The sequence below is a fragment of the Bacillus rossius genome, chromosome 1, assembly GCF_032445375.1.
Source record: "Bacillus rossius redtenbacheri isolate Brsri chromosome 1, Brsri_v3, whole genome shotgun sequence".
Taxonomy (NCBI): Eukaryota; Metazoa; Arthropoda; class Insecta; order Phasmatodea; family Bacillidae; genus Bacillus; species Bacillus rossius.
The window spans coordinates 274949581-274964863 of NC_086330.1; the positions used below are offsets into that span (position 1 = coordinate 274949581).

The following is a 15283-nucleotide window of genomic DNA, read 5'->3' on the forward strand; positions in this document are numbered from 1 at the left end:
TACCGAGGTTGGGTGTTACTCATCTCTGGCGAGAACTGAAAGACAAGCTCACATATTTTCTTCGTATTATATATGTATTAAAACAGCACACAGAATTCTTTCGCAGTTTGTTAAAAATCTACAGGTCCTATGGTAACCTGGAGAGAAGGTGTTGTGGTTACGCGCTAGACTCGCATTTCATAAGACCTGCGTAAGAGTTCCTGTACATCTATCCCTAAATACTGTTCTAAATAATGTCTCTGCAGTAGCTTCAGTTAGATGTTCTATGTTTACTAACTAGGGACATGAACTTCTCGCAAACCGATTTTCCAGACTAGCTGTTTTTAAAACAGTGAAACATTTTCTTTGTCTCATGTTTGGCTGGGTTTATTTGTTCTGTCAGCATACCAATCATAACCATCCAGTGCGGAATCAAATGCGTCCTAAATGGCCCGCACAAATAGAGCAAAGGTTTCTCTTGCAGACGACCGCTAATTAAAAGCAAACAATTGCTAATGAAGGCATACCTTATTGCAGACTAATGGGCGCTTAGTGTATTTCGCAAAAATAAAAAATAAACATGTGCTCATATTTATTACTTTAGGTCATGGGAGATTCCTTTCCTTATATCCGTGGTCCATGTATCTGTGCGTTAAAAAGGGTGTGTAAAACTCATATAGAATGGGAATGGTTACATAAAATAAAAACCAATGTTAGTAATTCTTTCAGTCCTTGCTGATGATGTGTAAATATCTAACCTCAGTAACGAGCAAATTCATAAGTTCTCATATTGTTCATGTTGCAAATAAACTTTAAATACGAAACTTGGTCACGAAATTCAACGTATAATTCTTTAAAATAATGTCAAGCGTAATAAATAATCTGATACATAAAATTTTATTTCAAATAAAAAAAGTTCTGGATGCGAATCACACACATAGGCTACATTCTGCGCCCGCCGCTGGAATTCGCTGCTTAAATCGTAAAAGTGTCTTGTCACCATTAATGCAGATAGCGTAGCAGCACAAAACAACCGGAAATTTTGAACTATTAGAAACGACTCGGATAAAACCCCGGCTTTCTTTTTGATTTTTGACAAGAAATAATATTAAAATAACGTACATCTTGTTAAATTTATTAAAACGTTAATACTATATGTTTTCCGCACCCTTTTGCAAGTTATGCTTAAATTCATCACTTAGATAATAACCTGAAACATTAAAAAAAATATTACTACACAAAGTGTACATATACTTTTTTTTTACCAAACCACTGAAATCAGGCTGTAAATACTTTTTACAGATAAACCTTAATCTAATTGTGCTTATTTAAAATTATTTTACAAAATTTTCATATCATAATGGTATTAAAAAGTAAAATAAAATTCTTTATCAGAGATTGGAACCATGTCCGTGAGGTTATTATAGCGCGCGTTCTACCAATCTTTCTCGGTAATTAGAAGGGGAATATATATATTATTAACTTGTAATGAGTTTTCTTCCCTCTTTAAATTTTTTTGATTATTTATTGCTATGACTATTTAAGTTTACCAAATACATTCCAGGTTAGATTCATTATCATAAATTTTCATTCAGCACACCGTAAAGTTTGGCATGTACCGTGTTGTTTAACGAAAGTGACTAGATACGGGTTTGTGAAACTTGGGTCCGCTATCGTTTTTTGTCAAATTTCCGTTCATAAACTACCATTTCATTTGCACAAAATTACTTCTACCAAATACCGTATACAGAAAGCTAAAATGTTTACACATCAACAACAGTAATACAAATATATTATTTGTAAAAAGAAAATATTTACCATAATTTTAAGGTAAAGTTAAAATTTTTCTCTAATTACAAGGCCTTCCTTTTTAGTTTTAATTATTTTAGTCACATTGGAATTGGGGGAGGGGGGGGGGCAGCTGCCTCCTTTCTCCCGCGCCGTAGCCATCCTTGTAAAATACAATGTGTGTTAATCGTCGCTAATGACTTCGCTGTCGACCAAGAGGAAGCATACGATTCGCTAATGACGAACGTATGTTTTATAAAAAAAACTACAGTTTTATTTATAAAATGCCATTAAAAACGGTAGTAATTTATAATAATATGAAATAAGACTTTCTTTTTCAAAGAAATAACAACTGTGTAAGCCTATTCTCCCACAATTTTTGCGTTACTTTATATTCGCGAGAAATTTTTCTAGAATCAAAAATACAAAACCAAGCAAGAAATCCTTTCTGCAATTACGGTTGTTTGCTTGAGTTGTAGTCAAAATATTTGATTAATTCGGCCACTATTTGTTAGCATTGCCATGGACATCAAACATATGAAATTCCTAATTTTTGACACGCAGTCATATAACCTTTCATAATACCTTAAAACCTGAATTTTAAACAACAAAACAACTTTTTTATTTATTTATAGATTAAATGTTACAATTAGAGCATTTGACCAAAAAAGATAAATAGAAATATTTAATTCAAAACAGTGTACAACTCGTTTTTATACTCTAAGTTAGGCTTATATTAAATATTATGTGTCCTTAAACACTTATACACCAATTAGATTAAAACTTGTTAATATAAACATTATAAAACCATTAATGTATATCAAATCATTATAACTCACTCAATATAAGAAGCAATATAACTTACGATGCTACCATCAACACTATAAAATGAATTTCTTTACCAGAAAAATTTGGTTTAATAGGACAATACAATGAAAATTAGTTTGCAAAGTCATTAAAAAAGCGTTATAAAGTTTTTTCAAATGAAAATTATGTTACAAATGATGTAAGGAATTTTTTTTTTGTTTCTGATATCTCTTAGAAGTATTAATGTTCAAACAAACCAAAAATATAAAACTATATTTACTGTCTATATAAATTATGTTCTATAATATTATCCTTCATTAAATGAACTATACATCATATAAGAACGATATATTAAATGTTGTTCTTCGGGTAGCTAGGGCTTTTCTTAGACAGTTATAAAGCCGACCCTTTCTTAGGTCCTCATTAGGTAGCCCTTCTCAGACAATTATGATCCAGCCTTATCCAACCATTTAGCGTGTGACTCGTTATATAATCGAAGGGCTCAGTATTTATATGTTTCTTGTGAAGGGGTTTTTGATTAAATTTGTTGTCTGTTCAAATGATTTATTTTTAATATCATATGTATGTGTTGCGTCGAACACGTCCTGAATGCCCTGGCCTAAAAAGCCCATGGGCTTCCCTTGCAGACGGCGGCCAACTCTCTCGGGCATACATTGTTGCAGTCCACCCGGTGGGAAAAAAGTGGGGGGGGGGGGGTTTCGACACTCACCCTGAGCAGCCCTATGTCGTACAATTTTTTCTCCGTGTCGTACTTCGGGTGCGGGTACACGCCGGTGGGGAAGCGCACCGCCGCACACGGGCTGGTGAAGTAGTCCCTTTTCCAATCCAACACCCGACAGCCGAACACCAGTCGGAAGTCGTCCGACGTCAGGAACCTCCTGCCCCAACACACGCGAGTCTGCATTGCACCGGTCAATGCCAACTGCTGGCTCATCACCAGGGGAAGGGGGGGGGGGATGGTTAGTGGGAAAAATACTAACAACTGGAGAGCGAAAAAATTTGCTTTTTCATTTTGTGATAGGTTAAAATTCAAATACTTATACCAGTTGGCTCACGGTTCATCTAGAGAACTATGAGAGACCGCGGGCCAAAGAATGATCGAATCACACGCAACCCAGTCTCGAAACCTCTCAAGTCAGCACTCAACGAGCAGTATGTAGAGCTCGAGTGTGTAGATAACTGCGGAGTCTATCCTAGAGGCCAGGGAAACCGTAAAATATTTCCGGTCCCTTTTAACGACTCATAGTTATGGACTTGCAAATAACTATTTTTTTTTTGCTACCCGGTTGAAATCTACACACTCGTGCACAAACATGGCTGCGTATATTCTCTAATGGCTGCTCTCACATTTCACCTAGAGGTCAGATTGCATGGGATTGTGTAATTTAAGGACCTCTTATAGTGATACAATTGTTATTGTCTTTCGAGTGTATAGGAGTAGGCATTAAATCCTCTTACCTTTAAAGTTTAATATTTACATGTTTTTGCGGAAAATATCAAATATATTATTTTTTATTGCAGATCATCTTGCTAATATTTAGTTGGCAAAACATTCTTCATCATACAAAAAAGTGCTGTATTCTTTAGATTATATCATTGTAATAATTGGTGGAAACACAGTTAATACTAAAGCTATGAATATTTCCCTGATTCATTGGGTAGCAAAGTAGGTGTGGATAACATAAGCATCTGCTTCATACTTGATGATGATTGGCTACAATATTTTTGATAAGCCCATGGCAATCCTGAGCTAGATAGCAAATTGTACTTCTGCATCGCTAATCGCCTTTTTCTCGCATAACGTATTGTGTTTTATACAGGATTTATGATTTCGCTTAGTTTTCTTTGTTTATTTCAATATTCAAGATAATCTTTTGTACAGTTTGTAATTAAACTTTAATGACATTGATTTAGTTGAAATGAAGCACAAATAATACATATCGCAAAGCAATATTGTAAAATATTAAATTAGAATAGAACGTGGTGTTCAGGCAGTACACCATTATCTTCTGAGTAAAGTTTGTTTGTGAACTTTTAAACATGGTAAAAGTTATATTTTTTACTTAAAAACATTTGTTCGAAAACATGTAAGGAAGACAGGCGAACAGTAATATTCATCAGAATCCATGAATGTTGTTATTACAACAGTAATTTCCGATATAAAGTGTTAAAACAAATATGCAATACATTTTTATGTCGAGTTTGAAAAGGTATGTTTCAAAACCATTCAACTGATAAAGACAGTGTAATAGTTACGTCCTTGATAAAACATGAGCTTGTTTTTCCCATAACGAACGTGAATAATTAAAGCTGGTATGTTATTTAAAAGGCATAGGAAAAATCCTATTAGGTTTAACCTTGAAAGAACTCCGTATGTTTGCCTAAGAGCTATTTGTACATAATGGTTGCAGCAATAGTCTCAATGGCTTAGACGCTATTGTAAGCCTGGACCGGGTGAGAGGATTTCTGTAATGGCAACCTAAATTAAGGCAAGAATCTTCGGGACACATTCAGGAGCTAGTGATATGGAATTTAATAATATTAGTTTCAAGGAAATCCTGCAATAATATTTATATGCTATTGATAAGCTCATGATAACATCTTGCCGAAAGTTTGTAATGAGACAGGCATTACTATCAATCAAAAAGAAAAATCGAAGATTTTTGCTAATAGAGGCGAGCGGAAAGTGGAGATAATTACCTCTCAGTACATGAGGAAAAAGTAAACGCAGAAAGAGGTTTTCCTGCATGTTATATTAACATAACCCCAATGTTATTTTTCCAAGGAAAAGAAACCCAAACGAATTTCAAGCCGGCTTGCCATCTGGTTCATGGGCCCAGGTAGGTAATTCAGGCTGGAAATGTTTTGGTATGGTTCATGAAGTTTGTAAAATTATCAAATGCCAGTAAAGAGAGTCTTCTGCTCTCAATTTTTTCCAGACGGCCACTCAGCTCACACAAAAACAAATTAAGTCATAGACAGACAACGAAAACTTGTGTAGATCTACTGTGTTTACCTCCACATATGTCACATAAGCTCCAACCGTTAGCTGTTGCTTTGGTGTAATTTTTGACTATTGTTGAGGGATTAGAAGTTGGCTACGATGAAATTCAGCTTATAACTAACGCTGGTAAATTTCCTCCCTGTTCGGTGTTGCTTATGTTAATGCAGATTCAATGAATACAGTCAGCAAGGGGTTCTAAAGGACACGAATTTGGCCTCAAAATATGAGTATTTTCACAGGGGACGACTCTTTGCAACTGCAACTATGGTCGTACCGATACAAGAGATCCACAATCTTTGAGAAAACCTAAGCGGAAATAACATGCTTATAATGAAAGTTGCGATATTAAACAACTCAACTGTTGAAGACGTATCTGTTGAACAACAATATGCATGAATACCAGACACTTCCTCATAGCTGTTAGTAAATTTCTGCATTTATTTCCGTACCACCAATGATGTGGAGCAAAATACAAGGAGGAAGAATCGCAAAAGAAAAAAATATGCAATTTTAATATCTTCTAAATACAAATCAGATTTTAAAGTTATATTAATCAATCAAAGACTTAAAAAAAAAATGGACTAGAATACATTCCAAACTCGAAAGTAACTCTAACAAATTTTTTTTTAAAAGACGAGGTATGTTAAGAGTAAGAAGAAAAACAACAATAAATCGTGCAAGTAAACAAACAAGGCAAAAAAGGAAACTAAACGTTCATCATTATCAGTAGTATAGGATAGTATTTCTTGCGCCTGGCTTCTGGCTGTGGAGCCGGGAGCCCGTCCGCCATTTTGGATTGTGACGTCACGGCGGCCATTTTAGACTCAAAATTCCTCAAAATTCCTCAAAATTGACTCAAAATGACTAAAAATTTCCCGTTTTCGAGGGAAAATAAGGATTTCAAAAAACAACAAAAGTCGTTTTGCCTTAAAAACCACGAAATGTCCATATGTAGGCTTAAGCATCCATGTCTACAGCCTCCGATAAGCCTATGACGTCATCATGGATTATGACGTCACCGTCGCAATTTTCGTTACACCCGCCATCTTTAAAATCCGCAATTTTTATGTTAGAAAATCGGGATAAATTTTAAAAATCATTAAAAATTTTAAATAATTGAATTAAATAAAAATCTTAAAAACCACTGTTGCAGTTATCGTTACGGTCGCCAACTTGGATTATATAAATGTTGCATATTTCGTTACACCTGCCATCTTGGTTGAGTACCATGTCATTCTTACACTTTATTTTATGACCGTCATATTGGATCCTATTAATGTAGCAATTAGCGTTATGGTCGCCATCTAGAAATTTAGACGCCATCTTGAAATTTAGACGCCATCTTGGAAATCCGTAATTTTTAAGTTAGAAAATCGGGAAAAATTACAAAATTGATCAAAAAATTAACTTAATAGAATTCTGATTGATTATATCGATTCCCGTCCTTGGTTCGAAACCAGTCATGGCAAAAAATAAAAAAAAAAACATCAGATCCTCCCTCCATAGAAGCCACCTACCGACTAACCTACCACCACCAATAACAAGGTATTTACCATCAGCTGGTATGATGTCATGTCCGCCATATTGTCTTTGTCCGCTGGAGGCCGCCATCTTGTTTTCGTCTGCTAGAGTGTGCTAGCGACAAGTTAGTATAATGTTCTGTTCACCATAACTTTACCTCGTATATTGACATTGAACTTTGTCATTAACCTTGAACTTTGACTTTGACCTTGAACTTTGACCATTACCTTAAACTTTGACATTGACCATGAACTTTGACCTTGACTTTGAACTTTGACCTTGACCTTTAACTTTGACCTTGAACTTGACCTTGAAATTTGACCTTGACTTTGAAATTTGACCTTGGCATTGATCTTTGACTTTGACCTTGACGACCATCATGGATCCGTCATTTTATGTTCAGTACATGCTACCAGGAGCTACCACATTCTAGTGGTCATTGCTACCATCATGTTTTCGTCTGCTGGTAGACACCATCGTGTGTGTACTCATCTTACCATCATGCTAGTTTTATTCTAACCTGCTACAGTGCAGTAATCATTTATTATTCCTGAGGTGCCCACCATCTTAAAATCATGTAATTATTTAGCTAGAAATGCGGGAAAAATTCCAAAAGTCACCACAAAAATCAATTATTAATTTACAAATTGAATCGTTGGATTCCTTTCCACGGTTCGATTCTTGACCAGTGACATTTGTAACTAATTAATAAATAAATTTTAGATTCTGTTTTCCATTACCTTTCGAGGAGTTTAATTATCCGAAAAACAACTCAAGTCAATATATCTGACCAACGAATTAAATACAGTTCCGATTAGCCTATTATGAAAGTATAATTTTTCAATAATCTGAATAACCTATATTAATCGGCTCCAATATTTATCAGGTCCAATATTCATTGGCTCCAATATCAATTGACTCCAATATTCATTGTCTCCAATATCAATTGACTCCAATATCAATTGGCTCCAATTGCTCCAAATGCTCCAATATTCATTGGCTCCATTAATTCGCTCGCTCCAATATTCATTGGCTCAAATATATCATTGGCTCCAATATAAATTGGCTCCAATTGCTCCAAATGCTCCAACAGGCTTTAAAAGGCTCCATCAGTCTTTTGACTCCAACAGTCTTTTGGCTCCTATATTCATTAGCTCCAATATTAATTTACTCCAATATTCATTGGCTCCAATATTCATTGGCTCCAATATTCATTGGCTACAATATTCATTGGCTCCATCAGTCATTGACACCAACAGCTGCTAGATTGTAAACTTATCATTGTTGAGCAATGATAAAGTTCTACTTCAAGCCAGAATTGAATGTATTTTTTTAATTTTTTTTTTAAATTTTTTATCATTTTTTAATTTTAATTATATTTTTTCCCTGTAATTTTATGATATCAAAGAACACGTTAGTCGTTTTTCTCCGTGTGCTTCTGATTATTTTTGTTAATATTATGGTGGTTTTCTCCGTGTGCTCCTGATTATTCTTGCCAATATTATGATGGTTTTCTCCGTGTGCTCCTGATTATTCTTATCAATATTTTGATGGTTAATCCGTGTGCTTGCGATCATTCCTGCGGTTTTGGTCAAAGATCAAGGTCAAGGTTATCCAGGATGGCTGCCGTGATGTCACAATCCAAGATGGCGGACCGTGAGAAATCTGAGAAGCACTAGCAGGAAGGAGGAACTTTTTTCTCCTTGGAGACTATCGAAGCCATCCTTCTTATGCGTTCGATTGTGAGCATCCCGCATCCCGCATAAAAGAAATAAATATTATTTACCTGCAAGCAACACATGACGTCATCTGATGTTGAAAAGCGGAACTACTTGCAGCAAGTACCTTTGCATGAGATAAATTAACTCTCACCACTGAATAGTGCTATTGTAGTCAGTTAGAGACATGAAGTTTCGTAGCCATGCGGCCAATTAGTCATGCAATCTCGTAACCATGCGTTCTGGAAGCTTCGTAGTCCTATAGCCTCGCGATCACGTAACCTTGAAGACTTGCAATCGCATAGTCTCGTAACCTCATGGCTCGTAGTCTCGTAGTCATGAAGCATTGGAGCCTCGTAGACTTGAAGCTACGTAAGCAAGTAGTCTTGTAATCTTATAACATAATGCTAATGGTGCAGATGTAGCAAAAGAGAAAATTTGTCGAAGACAGATGTGGCAATTGGCGCCTTGTACACGAGTAGCTTCGTAGTCAAGAACTCATGCAGACTTATATTTCTGTATCCACGCAGTCACGTAAACTTGTGTTCTAGAAGCTTCGTAGCTCTGTAGCCTCGCAGTCTGGTAAACTTGAAGATTTGTAGTCACGTAATCCTGTAACCTCATAGCTCGAAGTCGCGTAGTCATGAAGTCTTGGGACCTCGTAGAATTGTAGCTACATATCCAAGTAGCCTCGTAGACCTGCAGCTACGTAAGCAAGTAGCCATGTAATCTTATAACATAATTTTGTTTGTACAGTTGGAGCAAAATAGAAAATTCCGACGAAGACAGATGCGGCACTTGGAGCCTTGTTGACGATTAGCTTCGTAGTCAAGAACTCATGCACACTTGTAGACCTCTATCCTCACAGTCACGTAAACTCGTTTTCTAGAGGCTTCGTAGCCCTGTAGCATCGTAATCTCGTAAACATGAAGATTCGCAGGCACGTAGTATCGTAACCTCATGGCTCGTAGTCGTGTAGATATGATGTCTTGGGACCTCGTTGAATTGTATCCTCGCAGTCTCAGTACCATGCGTTCTGGAAGCTTCGTAGTCCTATAGCCTCGCAATCACGTAACTTTGAAGACTCGCAATCACATAGACTCGTAACCTCATGGCTCGTAGTCTCTTAAACTCGAAGAATTCTAGCCAAATATATTTGGAGTCAAAAGACTTTTGGAACCAAAAGGCTGTTGGTGTCAATGACTGATGGAGCTAATAAATATTGTAGCCAATGAATATTGGAGCCAATGAATATTGGAGTCAATTAATATTGGAGCTAATGAATATAGGAGCCAAAAGACTGTTGGAGTCAAAAGACGGATGAAGCCTTTTGGAGCCTGTTGGAGCATTTGGAGCAATTGGAGCCAATTTATATTGGAGCCAATGATATATTTGAGCCAATGAATATTGGAGCGAGCGAATTAATGGAGCCAATGAATATTGGAGCCAATGAATATTGGAGCCAATGAAAATTGGAGCATTTGGAGCAATTGTAACCAATTGATATTGGAGTCAATTGATATTGGAGCCAATGAATACTGGAGCTGATGAATATTTGAGCCGATGAATATTGGAGCCAATGAATATTGGAGCCAATGAATATTGGAGCCAATGAATATTGTAGCCAATGGATATTGGAGCATTTGGAGCAATTGGAGCCCATGAATATTGTAGCCGATGAATATTTGAGCCGATGAATATTGGAGCCAATGAATATTGGAGCCAATGAATATTGGAGCCAATGAATATTGTAGCCAATCGATATTGGAGAATTTGGAGCAATTGGAGCCAATTGATATTGGAGCCCATGAATATTGGAGCCAATGAATATTGGAGCTGCTGAGTATTGGAGACAATGAATATTGTAGTCAATGAATATTGGAGCCCATGAATATTGAAGCCAATGAATATTCGAGCCAATTAATATTGGAGCCAATGAATAATGGAGCCAATGAATATTGGAGTCAATGAATATTGGAGACAATGAATATAGGAGCGAGCGAATTCATGGAGCCAGTGAATATTGGAGCCAATGAATATTGGAGTCAATGACAAATATGCTGCCTTTTCGATGATGGTGCTGCCTTTTCGATGTCGATGCTTCCAAATGTGTCATCTTTTCGATGGCGGTGCTTCCAAATGTGCTGCCTTTTCGTTGATGGTGCTGCCTTTACGTTGTCGGTGCTTCCAAATGATCTGTCTTTTTGTTGGCGGTGCTGCCTTTTCGTTGTTGGTGCTTCCAAATGTGCTTCCTTTTCGTTGGCGGTGCTGCCTTTTCGTTGTCGGCGCTTCCAAATGTGCTGCCATTTCGTTGGCAGTACTGCCTTTTCGTTGTCGGTGCTTCCAAATGTGCTGCCTTTTCATTGGCGGTGCTGCCTTTTCGTTGACGGTGCTTCCAAATGTGCTGCCTTTTCGTTGGCGGAGCTGCCTTTTCGTTGACGGTGCTTCCAAATGTGCTGCCTTTTCGTTGGCGGTGCTGCCTTTTCGTTACCGGTGCTTCCAAATGTGCTGCCTTTTCGTTGTCGGTGCTTCCAAATGAGCTGTCTTTTCGTTGGTGGTGCTGCCTATTCGTTGTCGGTGCTTCCAAATGTGCTGTCTTTTCGGTCGTGGTGCTGCCTTTTCGTTGTCGGTGCTTCCAAATGTGCTGCGTTTTCGTTGTCGTGCTTCCTTTTTGTTGATTGTGCGTAGTACAAAATGTGGTGATTGAATAATTACTAGTTTAAAACCTCTTGGTGTTACTAAAATATTTTTCAAGGTCACTTGGTCCTTTAGTATGTATAAAAAATGTCACGATGGATTAATTGAATATAATTAGCTAACGACGAAAGTCATGCGGTCCTGAAATGACTAGCCTATACGTCTGATATTGACATGACTCGGTCTTATGATCTGAAGACAATTGGCCTGTATGTGTGGCTTTGTACATGAACGGCTTATAGGTTATTCAGATTATTGAAAAATTATACTTTCATAATAGGCTAATCGGTACTGTATTTAATTCGTTGATCAGGTATATTGACTTGAGTTCTTTTTCGTAGAGTGAATGATTATTAAACTCCTCGAAAGGTAATGGAAAACAGAATCTAAAATTTATTTAATAATTAGTTACAAATGTCACTGGTCAAGAATCGAACCGTGGACAGGAATCAAACGATTCAATTTGTAAATTATTTATTGATTTTTGTGATGACTTGTGGAATTTTTCCCGTATTTCTAGCTAAATATTTACATGATTTCACGATGGCGGCCAAATTTCAAGATGGTGGGCACCTCAGTAATAATAAATGATTACTGCACTGTAGCAGGTTAGAATAAAACTAGCATGATGGTAAGATCAGTACACATAAGATGGTGTCCTCCAGCAGACGAAAATATGATGGTAGCAATGACCACTAGCATGTGGTAGCTCCTGGTAGCATGTACTGAACATAAAATGACGGATCCATGATGGGCGTCTAGGTCAAAGTCAAAGATCAATGTCAAGGTAAAATTTCTTGGTCAAGGTCGAAGTTCAAGGTCAAAGTTCAAGGTCATTGTCAAAGTTCAAGGTAAAGCTCAAAGTTCAAAGTCAAGGTCAAGGTCAAAGTTCAAGGTCAAGGTCAAAGTTCAAGGTCAATGACAAAGTTCAATGTCAATATACGAGGTCAAAGTTATGGTGAACAGAACATTATACTAACATGTCGCTAGCACACTCTATAGCCCGTCCCACTCTTAGATTGCAGTACACGGCTTATGGCGCGCGCTATTGCCAAATCTCTAACACATTACGAATTTCAGGAGATGCGTGTCTTTGTAATTTGGATAGAACAAGAAGCATTTTAAGAAAACATTTCGTAATTTATAATATTTTATACTATTACACATATAAATTTGTAATAATGCCACTTTTATGTAAATTTCAAATAAAAACTACCTATTGTAGACGAAATATTCTTATAGTTTTCTTTTCTGTTCTATTAATACCATATATATATATACCTATATAATTATATATATATATCACATTTTCATGGGCCCGATAAATGCCGTATTTTTGGACAAGTCATGTCCAAAATGATAAATAAAATACGGTAATGGAAATTCTCGGTCGAGTAAGTTATGGGAAAAATCCGAACAATTGGTTCGAAATGGGGAAGATTTTTTGAAAAACAGAAAAATCGCAACAACTCCCATAATATGAATAATATCGAATCCGTTTTAACGTATGATAACTCGGATTACCTAATGCCGAAATATGTTCTAAATACATTTTTGATACGACCAGCCATAACTGCATGGGTTCGAAAAAAATTTTCACCGGACAAAAAAACGTAACTGCCTTAGTAGACACATTATCAAATCTGTTTAAATTGTTTGTAATAATATCATAATTATTATCCAAAACTTTGTCTAAAACAATGTTTGATAAGATGCTTGGTGAGAAGGATAGAAAAATAATTCAAAATTTTGTACCATGATCGCTATTAAATTCCTTCGTATTTATTTCATACATTTTAAATATTATGTTCAAGAATCGATTATAATATTTTTTGTTGACTAAGGAAGCCATGTATTTGAAATTGCTTGTAGGACAGAACCCCACTTATCTAAACACACGGCCCTGTTTCCTCTTACGACGGCAGCGCGCGCTCTTGTACTGATAAGACACATCTTTAACAGCTATTTCCACGGAAACTGTAGAAGCAATTGAGATGGCGCTGCTTTTAAAAACTAATTCAATTCATTGTGAACATTTTTCTCGCTTTCGTCCCCCATCTATCTTTAATAGAAAAAAATTTTCCGCGGGTCAACTTTTTGATGTGTCAGTTTGTGAGAAAATGCATTTCAATATATTAAAAAAATTATTTCAGTGAAACCTGTACAGTTTTTGTCTTAACATTTGTTCGGTGGCGTCCTAAGGCATTAATTTACTATTAAAAAAAATCTGAATGAAATACACATGTAGGTTTTTTTTTTATGTGAAACATATCGGAATACTTCAAAACAGTTCGCAGCGAATAAGTTATGTTTTTTAATTTTTTCGGACACTTAAAATATTGTAAAATATTCAAAATAAGCATTGCCTGATGCGTATTTTGATTCTATACAATATGAAAAAAGCTTGGCCCAAAAATTAAAATTTTAAATTTCGTTTGATATTTGGCAACAACGCATGAAGAAACAAGGACACTGCTAACGGCAATCGGCGTGTGTTAGAGAGAGAATGCGCCCATTTACTTCCATACTGCAATCTAAGAGTGGGATGCTCTATAGCAGACGAAAAGAAGATGGCGGCCTTTAGCGGACAAAGACAATATGGCGGACATGACGTCATACCAGCTGATGGTAAATACCTTGTTATTGGTGGTGGTAGGTTAGTTGGTAGGTGGCTTCTGTGGAGGAAGGATCTGATGTTTATTTTTTATTTTTTGCCCTCACCGGTTTTGAACCAAGGACGGGAATTGATATAATCAATCAGAATTATATTATGTTAATTTTTTGATGAATTTTGGAATTTTTCCCGATTTTCTAACTTAAAAATTACGGATTTCCAAGATGGCATCTAAATTTTATGATGGCGTCTAAATTTCAAGATGGCGACCATAACGCTAATTGCTACATTAATAGGATCCAATATGACGGCCATAACATAAAGTGTAAGAATGACATGGTACTCAACCAAGATGGCGGGTGTAACACAATATGCAACATTTATATAATCCAAGTTGGCAACCGTAACGATAACTGCAACAGTGGTTTTTAAGATTTTTATTTAATTCAATTATTTAAAATTTTTAATGATTTTTAAAATTCATCCCGCTTTTCTAACATAAAAATTGCGGATTTTAAAGATGGCGGCCGTAACGAAAATTGCAACGGTGACGTCATAATCCATGATGACGTCAGAGGCTTATCGGAGGCTGTAGACATGGATGCGTAAGCTTACATATGGACATTTCGTGGTTTTTAAGGCAAAACGACTTTTGTGGTTTTTCGAAATCCTAATTTTCCCTCGAAACGGGAATTTTTCCCTCGAAAACGGGAACTTTTCCTTCGAAAACGGGAAATTTTGAGTAATTTTGAGTCAATTTTGAGTAATTTTGAAGAATTTTTAGTCAAAAATGGCCGCCGTGACGTCACAATCCAATATGGCGGACCGGCTCCCGGCTCCACAGCCAGAAGCCAGGCGCAGGAAATACTATCCTATACTACAATTATCCCTTGAAAACATATTAAAACATATCTGAAGAAAAGTAAGACACTATGGGTACTTATACTTAATATAAAAAAGAGGGGTTACATGTGCAAATTTCACCAATCCTAAATGTAGGCGGGAAATACATATTTATTATTAATATCTAGACATGAAAGGTATTTCGGGAATACACGTGTACGTTAAAATCTTGTCATTTTTCCCGATCATCAGTCAAGACTTCACAATCCTATTCATACGAGTAGGATGGTA

The 15283-nt window shown here is 36.3% G+C and overlaps 1 protein-coding gene across 2 annotated transcripts in view; it reads right to left on the reverse strand.

Annotated features, from left to right (window-relative positions):
* Positions 1-15283, reverse strand: part of LOC134527613 (complement factor D-like) — a 150705-nt gene that overhangs the window by 25997 nt on the left and 109425 nt on the right. The window contains exon 4 of one of the 2 annotated variants that reach the window (XM_063360453.1): positions 3305-3473. In XM_063360453.1, coding sequence (XP_063216523.1) covers positions 3305-3473 — 169 coding nt within the window. The remainder of the gene's footprint in view (positions 1-3304; positions 3474-15283) is intronic. The other variant, XM_063360454.1, reaches the window with a different exon arrangement.